The sequence below is a fragment of the Drosophila pseudoobscura genome, chromosome 2 (assembly GCF_009870125.1).
Source record: "Drosophila pseudoobscura strain MV-25-SWS-2005 chromosome 2, UCI_Dpse_MV25, whole genome shotgun sequence".
NCBI lineage: Eukaryota > Metazoa > Arthropoda > Insecta > Diptera > Drosophilidae > Drosophila > Drosophila pseudoobscura.
In genome coordinates, this window is record NC_046679.1 from 3,666,806 (window position 1) to 3,685,574 (window position 18,769).

At 49.0% G+C, this 18,769-nt stretch overlaps 5 protein-coding genes across 7 annotated transcripts; 2 read left to right on the plus strand and 3 right to left on the minus strand.

Moving 5' to 3' along the window:
- Nucleotides 1–15: 15 nt before the first annotated feature.
- On the plus strand, nt 16–2,473 carry LOC4800623 (DDB1- and CUL4-associated factor 10 homolog). 2 transcript variants are annotated; one of them, XM_015183044.2, is made up of 4 exons: nt 18–598; nt 682–1,051; nt 1,110–1,709; nt 1,767–2,473. In XM_015183044.2, the coding sequence occupies exons 1-4, from the start codon at nt 306–308 to the stop codon at nt 2,310–2,312; spliced, it is 1,809 nt and encodes a 602-aa protein (XP_015038530.2). In that variant the 5' UTR covers nt 18–305; the 3' UTR covers nt 2,313–2,473. The 2 variants fall into 2 exon arrangements, with proteins under 2 accessions (XP_001357865.2, XP_015038530.2); XM_001357828.4 differs by having other exon boundaries at nt 16–598; nt 1,110–2,473.
- On the minus strand, nt 2,470–8,240 carry Prp39 (pre-mRNA processing factor 39). 2 transcript variants are annotated; one of them, XM_015183327.2, is made up of 9 exons: nt 8,143–8,240; nt 7,812–7,912; nt 6,668–7,577; nt 6,373–6,614; nt 6,190–6,315; nt 4,589–4,860; nt 4,301–4,533; nt 3,232–4,213; nt 2,470–3,170 (listed from the first exon to the last, which is right to left on the minus strand). In XM_015183327.2, exons 1-9 carry the CDS (start codon nt 8,171–8,173, stop codon nt 2,825–2,827), a joined length of 3,243 nt encoding a protein of 1,080 aa, XP_015038813.2. In that variant the 5' UTR covers nt 8,174–8,240; the 3' UTR covers nt 2,470–2,824. The 2 variants fall into 2 exon arrangements, with proteins under 2 accessions (XP_015038813.2, XP_002137035.3); XM_002136999.4 differs by having other exon boundaries at nt 3,232–4,533.
- Nucleotides 8,241–8,797: 557 nt separating this feature from the next.
- On the minus strand, nt 8,798–9,967 carry LOC26533775 (uncharacterized). The gene is made up of 3 exons (XM_033377165.1): nt 9,917–9,967; nt 9,411–9,620; nt 8,798–9,353 (listed from the first exon to the last, which is right to left on the minus strand). Exons 1-3 carry the CDS (start codon nt 9,965–9,967, stop codon nt 9,231–9,233), a joined length of 384 nt encoding a protein of 127 aa, XP_033233056.1. The 3' UTR covers nt 8,798–9,230.
- Nucleotides 9,721–13,051, plus strand: wdn (wings down). The gene is made up of 3 exons (XM_001357829.5): nt 9,721–11,008; nt 11,075–12,300; nt 12,366–13,051. The coding sequence occupies exons 1-3, from the start codon at nt 9,993–9,995 to the stop codon at nt 12,764–12,766; spliced, it is 2,643 nt and encodes an 880-aa protein (XP_001357866.4). The 5' UTR covers nt 9,721–9,992; the 3' UTR covers nt 12,767–13,051.
- CheB98a (Chemosensory protein A 98a) lies at nt 12,996–14,096 on the minus strand. The gene is made up of 3 exons (XM_001357830.4): nt 13,601–14,096; nt 13,368–13,544; nt 12,996–13,296 (listed from the first exon to the last, which is right to left on the minus strand). Exons 1-3 carry the CDS (start codon nt 13,853–13,855, stop codon nt 13,126–13,128), a joined length of 603 nt encoding a protein of 200 aa, XP_001357867.3. The 5' UTR covers nt 13,856–14,096; the 3' UTR covers nt 12,996–13,125.
- Nucleotides 14,097–18,769: the final 4,673 nt, after the last annotated feature.

Genomic DNA, 18,769 nt, shown 5'->3' on the forward strand with positions numbered 1-18,769 from the left:
CAGCAACGAGGCTATTGATTTAGTGTTAGAGTTGAGAAAACAATTCAAAGTGACACATTTTCTAGAGAAAATCTGATATTTTGAATTCTGCCGAAACCTGAATGGTGCTATATTTCACATTCTGCTGTAGTGAAAACCGCGATTGAATTTTTGGCTCGTCACGAACTGTCAGTGCATCCCTCGTCGGCCAATCGTAAACAGAAAGCGACACCCAGTGGCCCCATCAAGCACTACCGTTGGCAGACTTCTTGTTGGCCGACAATTTTTTAATTTTTTTTTCTGATCCTTACGTGTGAACTATAACTATGGAGCAATATCTAAGTCGGCGCGAGAGTGGCTTCCGTTCGTGGGGCGATGAGAACTTTGTGATGCGCCGCGTATATACAAGCATGAATATGTTTAACAGCTATCACGCCAACTTGCGTCCCGACGAGGCTGGACGCCACACTGGGGCGATTTTTAATCTGGAATTCAATGCCGATGGCAACGTGTTGGTGGCCGCCACCGAGCGGAAGTGCGTCTTGGTGTTCGATGCCATCACACAGAAGGAAATCGTGAAGGTACCCGATGCCCACACTGACAGCGTCAATTGCATCAAGTGAGTATACACACAGGCATGTGGTGTCTACATATGTGCATCCAGGGGCAGGCACTACCACACACACACACTTCCGTTCCTAGGTTCTTCGACGATCGCCTCTTTGCCACGGGCTCTGATGATTTTACCGTCGCTCTGTGGGACTTGCGCAACATGCGCGAAAAGCTTCGTGTCTTGCATGGCCATTCCAATTGGGTGAAGAACATCGAGTACTCGTCCAAGGACAAGCTGCTCGTCAGCTCCGGCTTCGATGGCAGCATCTTCACCTGGGACATTGCCTCGCACACGGAACAGGGCCTGATCTCGCAGCGTGTGTTCCATGCCAGCGGCCTCATGAGATGCCGCATCTCCCCGACGGGCGACAAGCTGGTGTTGTGCACCAGCGGTGGCTACATCATGATCATCCATCACTTGGACTTGACCACATTGCACAAAGACCTCAGTGGCTTCAGAGTGAGTACTTGAATGGGCATTGATGGGAGACTCTTGCTGTAATCTCTTGCGCTTTCAGCCTGGCATCTATCGTCTCATGCAGTTGGGCGATCAGTACATACCACAGGCGGCCAAATACGATCATGTGTTCTCGCGGCGCCAGAAGAAGAACCGCGTGGAGCTGGTCACAGATTTTCCGGAGCACAACGATGCCGAGATGATAATGGCCCTACAGATTCATCCGCACTGCCGTTGCATGCTGACGCGCAATGTGAGCTGCGACGAGCAGAGCGAGTGGACCTGCATACACGACATCAACGAGGAGGCCCCCACGGCCGATGCTGAGATTGAGGAGGAGGTGGTGGTGCCAAAATTAAAAAGACGCCACCCATCCAGCACGTCCGGTCGTGCAGCCACTGCGTCCGAGACTGCTCCAGCAACGGCTCCAGAAGGAAGCGTCAGTCAAGACGGGCTTCCGACGCGTCCGACCCGCCGATTCACGCGCGGCGGCTTGCAGGTATTCCGATATAATCCAACTGCCGGCCGTGGTGTCTCCGCCGCATACGCACGGCATCTGCATGAGCGACCAGAAAGCTTTATACCCGACATCTGGGCAGCAGAGGTAACCGTCCAAGAGCGTGCCACGCGCCAGATTCGTGCGCGTGAGGCCAACAACCAAGTGAGTGGATATAATTTTGTTTATGCCATTAGCAGTGGAGTCTTACCATTGCGTCAGGCGGCGGCGGCGGTAGCGGCCAGCCAACGCCAAACCACTGCCTCTCTACCCAGCTCCGAGGATACCGATCCAGAGAGAAGCAGCACCAGCAGCGGGGGAAGCATTGGCGTCACAAACAACGGCACCACAGTGCGCGTCGATATCGGACCACGTCGTCTAGTCCCCTTTATGGCCACCATGGCACCAGAACTGAAATCCAATGACCATTCCATACTGGTGAATGCCAAGAAACTCCTGTACTACGCCTCCGAGACGAACACAAAGCCGGGCTTCATCAAGGAGCCGGGCTTCTCCGCCGACGGCCGTATCATCTGCTCGCCCTACGGCAACGGCGTGCGCCTCTTGGGCTACAGCGCCGACTGCTGCGACTATCCCAGCTACAAGACTTTCGAGGAGGTCAAGCAGAGCCCGCGCCAGCTGGTGGAGCTCGCACACATCACGGAGCACCAGGATGTAGTGCTCTGCGCCAAGTTCAGTCCCCGGGAGCCCCTCCTTGTCACGGGCTGCAATAGCGGGGAGGTGACCTGGTATCGGCCCAATCTTTAAGTTTTAAGTTTTTTAATATTTAATATTTTATTTTAGCATTTCACAGAATTTGTAAATTGCTTAGTTTTATTTAATGTAGTTCTTTTATCCGGAACTTGTGACTGCCTTCAAGAATCTCCCCTTGAGAAATACATGGAAACTTGTTGGACTGGACCGATTAATAGTTAATATCTTTTATTTCGACGCATACTCGAGGGGCGGGCGGGGGGCATACAATGTATTTCTGTGTGTGTGTAGGGGTGTGGGGGTGTGGGTGAGTAAAAGAACAATCAAGATGCAACAAATTTATCAGCGCGCACATAATGAAAATTAACTTGTTTTTTGTGAAGATAAAAATCAATTGGGATAAAATTTAGTTCTGGACATGCTCGATATATGGTACATAGTCGTATGTAATAGCTAAAATTCAATATAAAATTAGAGATAGGGGATCGAAGGAGGTCAAACAACTAAACCGAGGATTGTGTGCGGGGGTGTGGTGCTCTTAGGGTTACATTTTTGAGGGACTTAGCTTAGTAATAGTTGCCATAGCCGCTCCACTGGCCATAGTTGTAGTTCCCTCCGCTGTTGCCACCGCCGCTGGCACCACCACCGCCCGATCCGTAGCCCCACTGGTTGTAGTACGAGTCGTAGGACTGCTGCTGGGGCTGCTGTTGCGCCGGATAAGCACCAACGCCGCCGCTGTTCGGCTGTCCGTAATAGCCGGAGGCCGCCGAGTTGTAGTTGTAGTTGGGGCCCCCCGCCGCACCGGTCGCACCACCGCCGTTGTTGTAGGCAGCCGCCGAGGCCGAGGATGGGCCTGGTGCAGCAGCACCGTCCTTGCTGCCCAAGGAGGTCTTGCGACTGGGACTGCTGTCGCTGGAAAAGCAAACAAAGTTATTATTAGAGAATGATCCAGAATACTTTTGGCTCTCCTTACCTCTTCTTTTGCGACTCGTTGGCCTTGCTCAGTGACTGCTGGAGCGCACGCTGGGCATCTTGCAGGCCACGCGCCGTGCTGCCAAAGTCCTCGAGGAATTCCACTTTGCGCTGGGCAAAGAGCACCTTCTGCTCCGGCTCAATATCGGCGCGAGCCATGAACTTGTCCATGATCTCCACGACCTCCTTCTCGTCCACAGTCGGCCGTTGCAGGGCCAGATCGATCATCTGGAGAGCGACTCGAGTGTTGGCCGGATCTCGTTCCAGGGCCTGTTGCAGGGCAGCTAGACCCGCATCGAGATCGTGGCAGATCTTGTTGAGAAAGCGTGCATACTTGATGGCCAGGCTGCCGGCAATGGCCTTGTTCTTTGTGCCCTCGATATAGTGCTGGTAGAGCTCGCGGCATTTATCCAAGGAGCCGCGGCGACGCTCCACATTGATGCGACGATATGCCACCTGGAGGATATTGGGGCAGCGCTGCTCGAGGCGCTGCAAAACATCGGCGGCTCCATCGAAGTTCAGCTGCAACTCCTCAAAGGCGGCCCACATGAGATGCATGCTGGGCTTGTCCGGATGATGGATGTGACAGGCGCGACGGTAGACATCGCGGATGCGCTCAACGACACTGCTTTGATCCTCCAACGACTCCAGATAGCGGAGCATCTTCAGCCAAAACTCGTCGTACAGAGCGCAGGCGATGAGGCAGCGCTCAAACAGAACCACCACCCGCTCGCGATCACCCTTCTCGATCTCGAAGTCGAGATATTCCTTCCAGTTCTTCAGCTGGGCACGCTCTAAAGGCTTCACGTGGAAATAGGGTCGTTTGATGCCTTCCTCGAAGGACCAGCGAGCAGTGACCGCTCCGACGGTTGCCTTGTGGACCTTGCGACGCGCGGATATTACCTTATCCTTGATGACGGTCGCCTCCTCCTCGGTGAGAGTGCTAAGATCGCTGAAATCGATCTGAGACGCCGGCTTTGAAGCTGGGGGCGATGACTCGCTTTCGGTCAGATCGGTGGTACTTTCTGATTCATCGACAAGTGTTTCACTACTATCTTTTGGCGACTTACCAGCCCCGCCACTGCTTCCACTTCCACTTCCACCTCCACCTCCAGACTCTTTCTTCTCCCGCTCACCCTTGGTTGCCTCCTTGGAGCTGCTGCTGCCGCTGTCCCGCCTACTTTTCGATGAGGATTTCGACGATTTGCTGTGCAGCCGGTCGTGGAGTTCCTTGCGCAAACGTATGATCTCCTCATGGCCAATGCAGGCGGTAATTGTCTGCTGATTGATCACATCCTGGAAACTGCAATCACAGAAATGGGTTAATGGTTAACCACAAGGAAGCGGCTGTCACTCACTTGTCGAAGTGTGCATTGTAGCCCTGTGTGGGTATGGCCAAGAGCCTATCGTAGATCTGTATGACGCGCTGATAGCGCTTCGAGTCGCTCTCCCAGCGCACGAAGGCGTCCCAGAGCTTGTCCGAGCGGAATTCCAGGCCGCAGGCCTTCACCGCCCGCTCGTATTGGCTGCGGATGAACTGCTCCTCGTCGCTGCTCTGCTTCACGTGCGTCAGATAGTGTATCCATAGATCCACCGACAGCGGTATGGCCTCCAGTCCGCGCTCAAACACCTACTCGATTTTTAAGCATTTTTCGGGAACAATTTTGGGTTGTGATTTTTGATTTTTTGATCGATTGCAGAGGAGAAATATAGGAAATTTTGTATAGTTCATAAATCAACGGTTGTGGTAGCTGTTGGCACTTAAGGGCTATCTATCGTATCTTTTGGATGTAGATTGAATGGTGTTTCGAGCTTAGGAGCTAACTTAAGGCGACTTTAAATACAAGACACACAGACACTTTGAGCACAAAACACTTTTCCGTGTTTCCGTTTAAGATTAAGATTAAGATACAAAAAAAAACTTCACACTGAGACTTAATAAATTTCATTTAAACGCCATTTGTACTTACTTACGGACTGTACGAGTACGAGCACGAGATGCGATCGAGGATCAGAACACTATTTTATCAGTTCGTGTTGAAGAGGATGTAGTAGTAGGAGGAACAGTAATGCGACCGAATGCGATACGAAGAGAGGCAGTAGAGTGGCAGTAGACGAAAGACGAAACGAGCAAGCAGCATTCGACTAGTCGAATCAGTCTTCCAGCTTTCTCTCAGACCGCTCTCAGAGAGGTCAAAGGGTGACCAAAGGGTGTGGTGTCTAAACTGATCTAAGCTACAGGACAACGAGCGGGTGTGTGACTATGTGCGACACAAACGGTGAGGATACTGCTACGGTACTGCTAGGATATCGTTGAAGCTACAAAAAGATCCCGACTTAAGCCACGGTAGGCCGAAGCTTTGGAATACCCTTGCAAATAGCTAGCATTCAACAAGAAACGATTTTCTCTTGGGTATATAAACAAGTTTTAAAGGTGCAAAACACGGTAAGCCAAGGAAAGAAACAGGTAGAGCAGACTACCTTTTTATGGAATCTGTTAAGGGTGGGTATTCCACTTAGGTTAATAGATGGACAAGACCGGGCCAGACAGAAGCAGACCCTCTGTACCTCTCAAATATAAAGGATAATGCTCTTTTGCAAGGATATATTGAAGTGTGGTTGAATTTAAGGGAATGAAACTGCAACAGAAATCAAATCAATTGTGGATTAACTGTCCAGATAGTGTTACAGTCTCATTCCCGAAGCAGACCCTAACTGGAGGCTAAACTGACGGCTGGCTGACGGCTAGACTGTTTTGTTTTTTTTGTAATGGTTGCATTTATTGAATGTATATTTTGTTTCGTTTTGTTGTTTATTCGATAATAATAATCATAATAAATTGCATTTAACAACAAATATCAGTATGGAATTTCAATTGTAATCGTAATTGTAAGCGTACATACAAGAAATTGCGAAACAGATTTAAATGTGTGTGTGTTGTTCTTGGGGGGGTACTCACCTTGTAGCAATTGGCCTTGAGGCCCTTCCGCTTCTCGTAGTCCGCGTACTTCCGCCAGTAGCCGTAGCAGTAGGGATAGTGCGAAAGGAATGTGTCGTAGGCCTCGCGTGCCGCCTCCGCATCGGACTGGAGCACGATGAGAGTTTAATAACAATTATGGTACATTATCTGTGGCACACTCACCTCACTATCCACATATTGCAGCAAGTATGTCCAGCCGGTAAAGTCTGTGGGATCGTCTTTGACCACCCGCCAGTACTTTTCAAGATCGGGCAACTTCTTTCGCTCCTTTTCCTTTTCTCTCTCCCTTTCCTTTTCTTTTTCTTTTTCCTTCTCCTTCTCTTTGTCGGCCAAGTCCTTCTCCTTCTCTTTATCCTTCTCCTTATCACGCTCTTTGTCTTTTTTCTTCTCCTTGTGCTCGGCGTCTGTTTGGGAAAGTGTCAGGAAAATGGTTTTCTATTAGCGTTAGACGACTTACCATCCACTTTGGGCCGCTTCTCCGATGGCGGGGCATCGTTGCTCTCTGTGGTCGGACTTCCCGGATTGTACTGTTCCACGGACTTCTCCCTTGTGCTGGCTGCTTCGCTGCTCTTCTGCTCCGCATTGTCCTTGGCCTCTTCCGCCTGTTCTTTTTCTGCTTTGCGCTTTGTCGAAGTCTTGGGCTCACCCGCATTATTGTTATTATTGTTGTTGTTATTATTTGAAGGCAACTCATCCTCGGATATGACCTCCGCATCGGCGGGCAGCTCGGCGCGTTGGGGAGCCGGCAGCTCTTCGTCGGAGACCTCCTCGGCATCGTTGATCTCTGGTTTGGTGGGTGGAGGCAGTTCATCCTCTGAGATTATCTCTGTGTTGACTATTGTGGCATTGCTGGTGTCGGCCTCATCGCCCAGACTCTCTGCAATGGCATGATGCGAGCTGGAGTCCTCCGACGAGTTCAATTTCTCCCCATGGGGCTCCAGGGCCTCCACGTTGTAATCGAAAGCGGCCTTTTTGCTGTCACTCTCATCGTTGCCCCCAACGGAGGGCAAACTATTGGCATTATCCCCGGCCAGGGAGGCTAGCAGCGTGTCTACGCCACCCTCGGCACGACTCTCCTTGATATCATCACTCGTTTCGGAATGCTGTTCGGCCACTGTGCCAAACGGAAAGGAGGAACTCTTCTCGTCCACCCCTGTCTCTGTGGCCGCCATCATTTCGACATCATCGTCCAGCTGGTGCTGGAGATGGGCCAACTCATCGTAATGCTGCTCTCGGACAGAGGCCTCCTGGAGCGAGGACTCGCGCATTTGGTCCTCGTCCTCCTCATCCAAAACCATGGCAGTTTCGCTGCTGATGACTGTTTGTGGCAGCTGCTGCTCGGGCTCTTCCTCTTCAGAAACGCTTACCTGCAAGGCGTATTGAATGTGATTAGAAAATATTTGAGGACATCAAATGCAATGCTGTGGCGATGGCTTCGATTGCTACATCAGTTGGCCCTTGCAGAAAATCATGTGCTGTGGGGCATCATATGCGAACGGAACAACGCCACATCCGCATGAAGACATGCATTTTTTCTCATCAATTGTAGCAGGAGGAGGAGGTGACTGTGGGCTGTGTGTCTGCTGTGTGGGTGTACTGACCTGCGCGTGTCGCCTGGATGTGCGCTTGGAGGTCCTTGTGGACACTGCAAGAGCCGGTGCTGGCGGTGATGTGGCCTTTCGGCCGGAGCGTGTGCGGCGACCTGGAAAAATAGTCAACCCGTTTACGTTAGTCCTTGCGGTTTACATAAACTGTACTCGATGTTATGGTTTTCGCTGCCGCGTGATTTTCACTCGTTTCGCTTTATCTTTATTGCTTTTCTTCCAAAAACACTCCGTATGCTATGCTCAACGTTAGCGATTAGCTGCTGACTAGTTATTTGCACATTAGATTAGACCTGGGTCAATTATTTCACACAAAAATAAAATTTACCTTCCATCAAAACGTTTTCGCCGGACGCCATATTTAGTATTAGACACTAGAATTGTCGATAAGATATACGGTCTGACCCTCAGAAATATACCGAAAAATACCTTCTCATTGTCAAAATATACCGTAAATATACCGATTGAAAAAACGAACTTAGCCCACTTGAGCCCCCTCTATTTAAGCAGTTCAGCGACTTGAGGTGAATGTCGGAAAACCATTATGTTATGTAAGTTTTTCTCGTCAATGCATGCCACTTTTCTTTTGAACTTAAAAAAACTCCCCATATGTTTCACTTGAACTGCGCTAAAATTATTTGATTTTCTTTATTTTTCGGTGGAATATTAAAATACCTCTTTGGTCCACAATGGGCTAAGAGTTGTCCGTCAAGGATTGAAATCCATATTCCTCCATTTTGATATTCGATTTGATATTACTACCTAGCTGGGGCTTCAATATCTGGACATATAAATTTATCCAATTGATAGATCAATTTTCTACAAGATCTGCATATTTTAGGGACTCCTTGTGTCTAAAACAAGGTTTAAGCAAAAAAAGTGGCAATTTTGAAACTCCGTTGAATAATGCTGGGTAACTAAATTTCTCAGCCGTGCCTACATAGTTTTACCCCATTGATGAATCAATTTTCTACAAGATTAACTACTTTTAAGTACTCCCATTTATTGTATTTTGACCAAAACACAGTTTAAGCAAAAGAGCTCAACAAAGAAACAGTCGCAAAGTTGTCGCGTCAATGTTCCTGGTATTTGAAGACTTGTTGCTTGTCAACCGGAGTATGGGCATTTGTATACCCTATTTCGTTAACTTAATATGGAGATTATCTTTGAGCCAAAAAAATAAGTGACATCATACTGGTCGTCATCATCAAAGAGAGATTTTTGGGAGGATTGCATGTGAGATGTGCATGGAAACAAGGGTTTTCCTGCGGAGACGGATCAGGGGATTACACGTGTCCAACGGATCCCCATATTCTTGTTTACTTGTTCATTCCATCGATTCGATTGCCAGGGGATCATATGGGACTGCTGGTCCAGGGCCAGCGACGTGACTCCTCCCAGCTCCACACGCTCATTTCATTGATGTATGGCACGTCCTTGTCGGCGCCACATTGACTGCTCGGCTGGCTTTAGGACGATGGTGTCGACGGTAGCCAGTGTGGGTCCCAGCTTCCAGTCCAGCTTCAGCGATAGTCTGCTCTGTGGTCAGATGAATGGTTTGAAATGTTTTGCCGCATTTGCTCTTGTGTCATTTACTTGTTGATGAACAGTCAGTGTAGAGCACCTCCGGGGTGGCCTGGGGCTGAGGCAGGGCGGAGTAGTGGGCCACAGCTGCGGCAAAGGGCACCGCAGGTCTTCAAAACCGCCGTTAACGGGAAAATCTTCCCACAAATCGAATATAAAGAATACTTTGTTTTGTTCCGCAATTGAGACGGCAGTGCTTCGATAAGTCGCGACAGCTGATCGCTGTCACCACCAGTTTCTCAATATCGATGCTGTTATTGATGCTCTCGTGCGATAGTATGCGCGCTATCGATAGATGCTCAAAGCATCCCTGGCAGAGAAGCATCTTTTCCAACACTGAGCGCAAAATGGCGACTCAAGAATCGTAAGCGTGACAAAAACAACAAAGCCGAGGCGCATTTCACAATAATTAAATGTTTTTTGTGCAATTCGTGCGTACGTTTCCCCGGAAAACAACCAGAAATGTGTGAATCAAGGACCCAGTGACAGTAGAAAGTGGGCCAGTGCTAGAAATTCACCAGCGACAGCCAGAAATCAGACAGTTTGGCAATTGAAAACGCCGACCGCATAACCTGTACGTGTACGTAGTGGCGAATGGAGTGTAAAGGAAAAAGCAAGAGAATGAAAGAAGAGGCGCCAAGCAAGAAATTGCCGCCTAAAATTTATGGCGGGGACTGCACCCCCACCAAGGCGGCACACGACGAGATTCTCAGCTCCCTGCTGCGCATTAACAATTTCGATTCGATATCGAGCATCAAGGATGAGTCTCTGGATATTGATCTATCCGCCTGCGTGACCATCAGCTCCGCGAGCCTCGTCAACGGCAACAGCCTCTCGTCCACGGACTTTTGGCGCGTGCTCGACGAGAGCGCCCAGAACAACACGGAGCTCAATCTCTCCGCCGACGTGTGCCGCGATGACCTGGTGGCGGGGCCCAGCGCTAGCATCGTGGCCCGTGATCTATCCAGTGACAATCACAGCTCCGAGTTCAATGTGACTTTCCTGCGGCCAGAGCCGCCGAATGCCTTCACCAATTCCCCCTTCAAGAAGACTTCATCCTCGACCTGCACGACGCCGGTGAAGCTGTCGCCGGAACAGATGCACATGCAACTGATGCCCCAGCCGATGCAACGCAAGCCCAAGCTGCCGGCGGCAACGGCAGTGCGTCTGAAGGTCTTCAAGGAGGAGCCGCTCGAGGAGAGGCCGCTGCCAGAGCTCAAGCCACTCAATGTGGTCACCAAAGTGGAGGTCTGCGAGTCGGATTACATGCCGCCAGCCTTTACCATCTTCCAGCAGCCGAAGCCGGTGGCGACGACGTCCGGAGAAGCGACCAGCATGCCGCCGCCAATATCGACGGATGGCAATGCGAAACCCTTCGAAGTGGATCCTGTGCCACTTCACAAGTGCCTGGACTGCAATGGCCTGCTGCTGGAGAGTCCCGAGGAGTTGAGCAAGCATGAGGCGGCCGGCCATCGCCTGCGCATGACATACAAGTGCAACGAATGCCAGCGCGACTTTGAAATGCTCGCCGGCCTCAAGAAGCACCTCAAGACGCATCGCACCGAGGGACGGAAGGACACCTGGAAGAAGTGCCCCGACTGTGGCAAATGGTAAGTACCCATGCTATAACTCTGCCCCAGATCCCACTCTAATCGGCTCGCTTATCCCTCGTTTAGCCTCAAATTGGGAAGCATGTGGATGCACCGTAAGATTCACAGCGACAACAAGAAGTATCAATGCGATATTTGCGGCCAAAAGTTTGTGCAGAAGATCAATCTGACGCATCATGCACGGATACACTCATCGGAGAAGCCGTACGAGTGCCCAGAGTGTCAGAAACGCTTCCAGGAACGCTCCCATCTGCAGCGCCATCAGAAATACCATGCCCAAACGCGTTCCTATCGCTGCGAGAAGTGCGGCAAAATGTACAAAACCGAGCGCTGCCTCAAGGTGCACAATCTGGTGCACTTGGAGCAGCGTCCCTTCGCCTGCACCGTCTGCGACAAGAGCTTCATTAGCAACTCGAAGCTGAAGCAACACTCGAATATCCACACTGGGATGCGACCCTTCAAGTGCAACTACTGTCCGCGGGACTTTACCAACTTCCCCAACTGGCTGAAGCACACCCGTCGCCGCCACAAGGTGGACCACAAAACTGGCGAACACCTCGAGAACATTCCCTCGTATTGCTCGAAAAAGTCGACCACCAGCAAGGCACAGAAAGCCGCCGCCGCCGCCGCAGCAGCTGCAGCGGCAGCAGCAACAGCCGCAGCGAATGGGGATGGAGATCCTGGCGCCACAACGGATGGCAAAGCCAAGCCCAGTCCTGCAGCAGCTGCGACGGCGCCAACGCCAGTGAAACAGGCTCGCAAAAAGAAGCAGCCACAGCAGGCCACCCTGGCCGCCTTGGGCATCACCTTGCCGGCGGGCACTGCACTCCAACAGGTGCACCCGGTGCCCTCAAAGGCCTCACAAGGATCCCAGCAGGAGCTGACCACTGTACTGGTGACATTGCCCCCTCCACCCCCCAAGCAAGCGAAGACCAAACGCGAACGCAAACAGCCGGCACCCAAGCAGCTGCAGCAGAAGCCACAGACACAGAAGCAAGCCCAACTCCAGGCCCTGATGGAGCCCATCGCTTGTCCCACGCTGCCGCATATTAAGAAGGAACCAGTGCATCCGCAGGGCCCGTTCTTGGATCTGCACGGCCTCAGTCTCACATCGGCCGAAGAACTGATTATGGAGCAGGCCCTAGAAATGGAAGAGTGCGGACTGTATGATGCTCCCAATGCCAATACGGAAATGGGAACATCGGACAATGCCATCTCCGATTCGGCTGCAGCCCTGCACTTTCAGATCAAGAACGAGCTGCCCGACGAGCTCCTCCCAGATGAAGAATTTTGTAAGTGAAAAATGATCCTCCCCTTAACGAAAAATGTTTCTAATTCTCGCTTCTCCTGTTTGCAGTGCCTTGTAAGCCCAGCGATCGCCTAGCTTGCCCCTCACTCGAGTCGTCGCCGTTCTCTTCCCCTGCCTCCATGGAGCTGACTGCCGTCTCCTCCAACAATGGCAATTCGCATGCGGGACCGGTGCGATCTGGGAACTACTATCTGCCAGCCTTCACGCTAAATGCGCAGGGAAAGCTGAGCCACACGTCGCACAGCTCCCCCTCCTCGGGACTGTCGGTGAGTGGGACGACGAGTGTGTCGGCCGCCTCCACCACGGTGTCGATGGTGAATGTGCCGCTGCTGGTGCGCTCGAATCAAATGTTGCCTTCGGTGGATACATTGCTCTTCACCACACAGACTGGCGGAAATCGGTTCTTTACCGGAAAGTCGGCGACCACGGCCACGTCCCATCTGACATGATCGGGCGGCGGCGTTTGCTGCCCGCCTCAACGATAGAACGCCTCAACGATCTCCTGTGTCTTAGTTAAGTTTAGCCCTATCGACCACGCAACGACCGCTGGCAATCATATACAAGCAATGGATGAGTGATACGTGCTTGGTCCGTAGTCCGTAGTTAATAAGAGTACGACGCTACATTTGTTTAAGGATCTAGACCCTAAGCCGAGTTCAGAATAGCCCCTAAGATGGATTGAGTGTATATATAAACCATTCTATATACATATATTATATGAATATGATTTATGATTTGTACGCTTCACACCAATAATAAATTTCGTACATATTTTTAGTATAAAAAACAAAAGAAAACAGGAAACAACTCAAACTTTGTAAATGTCGCCCATAATCTCGAAGCAGATGTTCGGTAGGCGACTGGCCCCGCTCTGATCGAAAGCATTGAAGCGGATCCGGGCCTTGTAGCGTCCATTCCGGAATGGTCCCGAGGTGGAGGCCCTCAAGGACAGCATAAACGGCTCCAGCTGTAATTTCGTCTGCAGAAACACACACAAAACATACATGTGGAAATTCGGAAATAGTTATCAAACAGAATGGAGGCACCTACACCAGGGTAAAGGACACATTTATCCTTTACATCTGCGGAATTCGTAACGTGTTGGGTCCAGAACTTGTACCAATACTGCTTCTCGTCGTACATGCTCTTGCAAAAGTCCTTCGACACCAAGGAGAAGACGGTGGACTGCCAGTTGCCTCTGTCGAAATAGAGAAGGGTAATGGACATCTATAATATGGTGGGAATAGTTTGAAGTTGGCATTACGAGGAGCCCTCGATATCACCTCCACACGATCCTCGGGTTGAACATCCCACGCGCACGTGAGGCTTCCTGCGATGTTTACACCTTCAGCATTCATGCTTCTATTTAAGTCTGATAAGTCGAACATGCCATGCTGATTGAGAGTGCCTTTTGCCTGATTCGGGCAATCACTGAAGAGTTTCTCATCGGCCACTAAAAGTTCGTAGGTCCCTCCACTCGAATGGCTAACGATCGCCAGCAGCACGATGGCATCCAAAAGAATTACGTGTAGGAACATTTTGAAAATATGCCCAAAAATGGTAATGGAAATCTTTTATATATAGCCTCCATAAGTATCGCGAATTGTCGGTAAAATAATAGTAATTATCCAGGGCCCAACCGCAAATTATAAGCCAACAGAAAAATATAGATATAATTAGTCCTAAAACATATAATTAGTCACTACAACTAATGTCCAAATGGAGCGCCGTTGCGCGTGCCAGAACATCTCATTTCCATTTGATCTGGTTTGATATACAGGGCACGGCCTCAGCGTCAGTATCTTCCAGGCATGCGATGCGGGAACTGCTACTGTCAGACCACAGACTGGAGATTGCCTAGCCCTGAGGGTTGTTCCACATACTCGTACGAGTACGAGTACGACTATATATGTACCCTTGCAGCCCTTCTCTATGGCTGCTCTTGTTTCTGCTACTGCATCAAGCGACACTCAAATGGCTGCATATCAAAGTCAGAGGCAAGCAGCAAAGCGCTTAAACGTTTCGCCCTTTGAGGCTTCTCTCGCCCAGAAGGGGGTTGGTGGGCTTCAATGCATATAGGGGTTCGGTTCTATATAAGGGTGAGCCCAGGGGCGCCTTCACTTGTGGCCTCTTCTCTGACTTTAATGGGGAGGGAAATTGCATGTTTTCTTTGTACTTTTATAACTCTTGACTAGATTATTGAAAGTGAATATTGAAATGCTGGCAGCTCTTGTTTAATCTATAGATTTATATCCACAAGTTCCGGAATGAATACCATACCTATGTATACAAGGAACCTATGTATGTGCTATGTGGCTCCTTTTTTTTTTAGAAATTTATTACACCCTTGTGGCCCCAGCCAGCCCCAACGACAAACGACAGCGACGACAGCATAAAGCTTCCAGACATCGTCGGAGACCGTTGTGAAATATTGCCTTGTTGACATTATGAGGCATATTCGACAAGCCTGAGAATAGCAGGAACTTAAGAAATTGATTTGTATATGAGGGCAATTGAAACAGAACTCAAGATGTGATTTTCCGCCACATACTCCGAACGGATATCAAGATCAATTTTCGAGCACTAAAAACACATTGATTTTGGGGGGCATTTTGTTGGGCATAAGGAATATTAAGGTTTACAGAAACGATTTGTATAAACGAGGGAGCTTAACCCCTTCTCGGATGCGGGCATAAAAGGGATACACGGCGGGGACAGGACATACGGCCGAGGCAATGGGTCTGGTCTGGTCTGGTCTGTTTTTGAGCTCCGCACACGACGTGCGCTCTGACAATGTCGCGACAACAGAAATGACAGCATAATAATAATAAAAGGGAATAAAGCACAAGCACACAAACACACACACCCACACAAGGAGTGCTGGCATGTGGCATGTGTGGCGGTGGCAAGAGCGAAACAACAACAAAAACAACAACAACAAGGGGGACATGGGGGAACAGCGATAAATATCGAATGGCATAAATAAACCCGTGTGTTTTGGGTTCGTGGTAGTAGGGGATAGCCAGGAGCGGAGTTGTCAGAGGGTTTGAAAGGATTGTGAATAGAGGAAGAAAGATGTGGTACGCCCTTGAGTACTTTAAGGATTCTATAGATCAAGTGTGTGTCAAGTTTTTGAGGCCTTTTGAGCTGTGGAAACCGTGCTCCTTAAGAGGTTGTTATTATAATTATCATCTACCCGTTTACTTATCCGCACATTATCTAATGACCTAGTAAAGACCTCCACCGAAGCTTGTTAAGTGTTAACCTTTGCTTTTGAAGTCGAAAATTGTATCAGATGGGTATCTATAAGAAATGAGCCCAAGTGCTTATAATGGTTTCATGAATATATGTACTTGTTACAAATCTCATATGAATATCATTTATTTGTATATCCATTGCCTCGAATTATTCTAGAATTTCGAGCAGGTACTTTAACTAATATCCTGGCCCCACAGGCCTCCCCATGGCGCCCATGGCGCCCCGCTCCTGGTCGCGACGAAAGAGTTATATACCCACAAGAACAAAAAAAACAACAAAAACAACAACAACAAGTGTATAGCCCGCTAGATGGCGGCAAAAGTGAAGATGGCGGCTGGCGTCAGTTTGCCGACGCTTGGCGCGTTTTGTAAATATTTACACATGTAGCCGTTACCTGTGATTGTACCCCCTTTGTATGCATGAGTGTGCGTGTGCGGGTGTGGAGTATCTCTGTGTGTCTATATAAATTCGCAGACAATTGTGTGTGCGGTGCGAGTGCGCGTAGGTGGCAGTTTAAATATTTTCCGCTTGCCTTTCTACTCGTAAAAGAAACCATTGCCCGCTCTCAGGGGCTCTGCTGTCGTTCCCGAGCATTGCTCTGTCTGTCGATATTTTAATTAAGTTTATAATGATTACTGCTTAAGCAGGCACTGGCCGAACATCTGCATACACAGATGTCTGTGGGTGTGTCCGTGGCTTTGTGTACTTCGTCGTTTTTGGGGCGTGTTGCCGCCCTCGCATCTGCTATATCGTCTGGGGCCCCCGTTGACTGCACAAAATCAAAGCCAGCAGAAAGCAATAACAGAAGGGGCACGTGACTTGTATGCCATATTGAATTATTTGTCTTTACGGTTTAAATGTCGCAGTGCACATGCAAAGGACACAAAACACAAGCACATACGTTGATATCCAGAGTAAGAGGACACAAAATAGGGCACACTGAGAGAAAGAAATCATCAATATGTATAAATATATATTGAATATATGTATATGGCTTTGAGCTTCTCCGTTTTGCTGGTCTATTCACTTTGGTCCTTGATTATTCCCCATCTCCTGCCTAGTTCTCATAAAGCTTCTTTTCTCAGTGCATACATCAAAGTGTGAGCAGAACAACAGCCACTTTTTGCGCAAAAATTGAAATTGTTACGAAAATATGGTTTGGCATTGACGTTGTTGTCGTCGTCGTTTGGGTCGCCTCTGCTGCTCCTGCTGCTGTTGCTACGTGAGGGGGCGTGAGTCAATCAGGAGCAGCCACAGTAACAGCCTCCGACACACAATGGGTATCCCGCGTGCGAGTGACTTTAAGCATTGTCTCAACGAAAAAAAAGACGAAAAAAAAGCAATGGCTTTCATAAAAATTTTGAATGAGAGCAGAAATAGCCACAAAGGCAGGCGGGTGGGGCGGCACGATAATACTTAAATTGAGGAGGGGCGCAGCCGAGGGTCGTGTCTGTGGCGGACATTCAAACAATTTCCCAATTTCGTTTCATATTGTTTATTAATTGATTTTGTACGTATTTTAATGGTACTCGTACTTCGTGAAATGCCGTGTCTGCGTCATGCGGTTGCTGGGTGTGTGAGTTTTTTATTCGCTTCCCCCCCCCCCCCCCCCCCCCCCCCCCCATCATCATTTTTCATGCTCCATCCACGGCGGATCCATGGGGCCCAGATATAAAGATTTCTGTCCCCATCTTCTGATATTTATTCTATCTGTTTTGTTTGCATAAATCAATTTATCAATTTCAAAGTTGCCATGGCAGCTCCTTGGCTTGTTGCTTTTGCTGTTGCTGTTGCTGGGTGGGGTTTGTGTCGCGCTGGCGAGTTTGTAAACGCTTGTCAAAGTGTTTTGCTTTTTGCCAGGGCCAGTGCCAGTGCTAGTGCTAGTGCCAGTGCCAGGGCTCCGATGAAAATGCAAATGCACTTTCAAGTGCAACTTCCCGGGAAGCCAGACGCAGCACCAAAGCGGGGGAGCCACAGGGAGTGGCAGAAAGTGTGGGAAAAATGCACGGAGACAGACGGCTTTCGACTGCGAATGCGAATGCGACTGGAAGAGCGAAACCAACTTCATTTGTCATTTTGTCACATTAACGCAATGGAAATGCAATATGCTAATGTCAAATTTTATGAATGAGCACAAAAATATTTGCCATTGCTCTGCGAATAAATATTAAAGCAGCAAAAATGGTGCACTGGGGAAAGGAGGTGTTTTAAAATTGGGAATAAACTCGTACACGTCGATAGAAATCTGGGCAAAGGTTTAAAGACAGGGAAATATCGTAAGTTGGGAATGTTTTTGCGGTTTAAGAAGGTTTGTTGTGGTTTGAAATTAGCCTGAAAGATGTGGGGACTCCAGAGCACATTGTGGAGGGTGGGACAGCTGGGAATTCCCCTAGAAACACAAAGGAAATTAAGTTCTAAGACCATTCTACTACAAAGCAACGATTGTGGAATCGATTGAAAATTCCCTATTACTATTAATAAGATACGCATATTGAGATTTGTTGCAAAATTCGAGAAGCTTTCCGGTCGGTCTTGGTTATAACTGAATATTCTATATCAATATTATCTTTAGACTTAGATATCTTCTAAGCTTGCCATATTTTTAAAAATTGATTTAATTTTAGACGTAATGTCTTTCCCCATTTAAGCGGAAACATTACCGTTTGATCTGGAACAGAGAAAACAAAACTTCTTAAATTGACTATCGAATTCAGGCACCACCAAAAGTTGGGTCTCACAAATTGCCACAAACTCTGCGACTGACTAATACCCCCGCCATCTACAAAAGCCCTTTATCCTTCACACCAATTACCCCCTAACCATGGCCAGGACCAGCCCGAACCGAACCGAACCGAACCACCGCCAGCCCGTATCCGCTTCCGGCATGGGTTCGGGCTGGTGGCTGGTGTGCCCACACAATTAACGATTCATATGGCACGCATTTAAGTTTTGCATTCCAAGTGAGCCGCAAATCTTGTGCCACGCTTCCTTGGGTCCTCAAAAAGCCAAAAACTCAAAGTCAACTTCAAGCTAAAAGATGTGTGTGGGAGTGCGAAGGGAGTACATGAGCGTGTGTGTGTGTGTGTGATTGAGAAATCAGCTTTTCATTAACCCATAGATACAGAGGGAGGAAATAGTGGTGGCGCCGCAAATTGAGAGCTTCTCTCAGCCGAAAACTTTTGAAGGACGACATT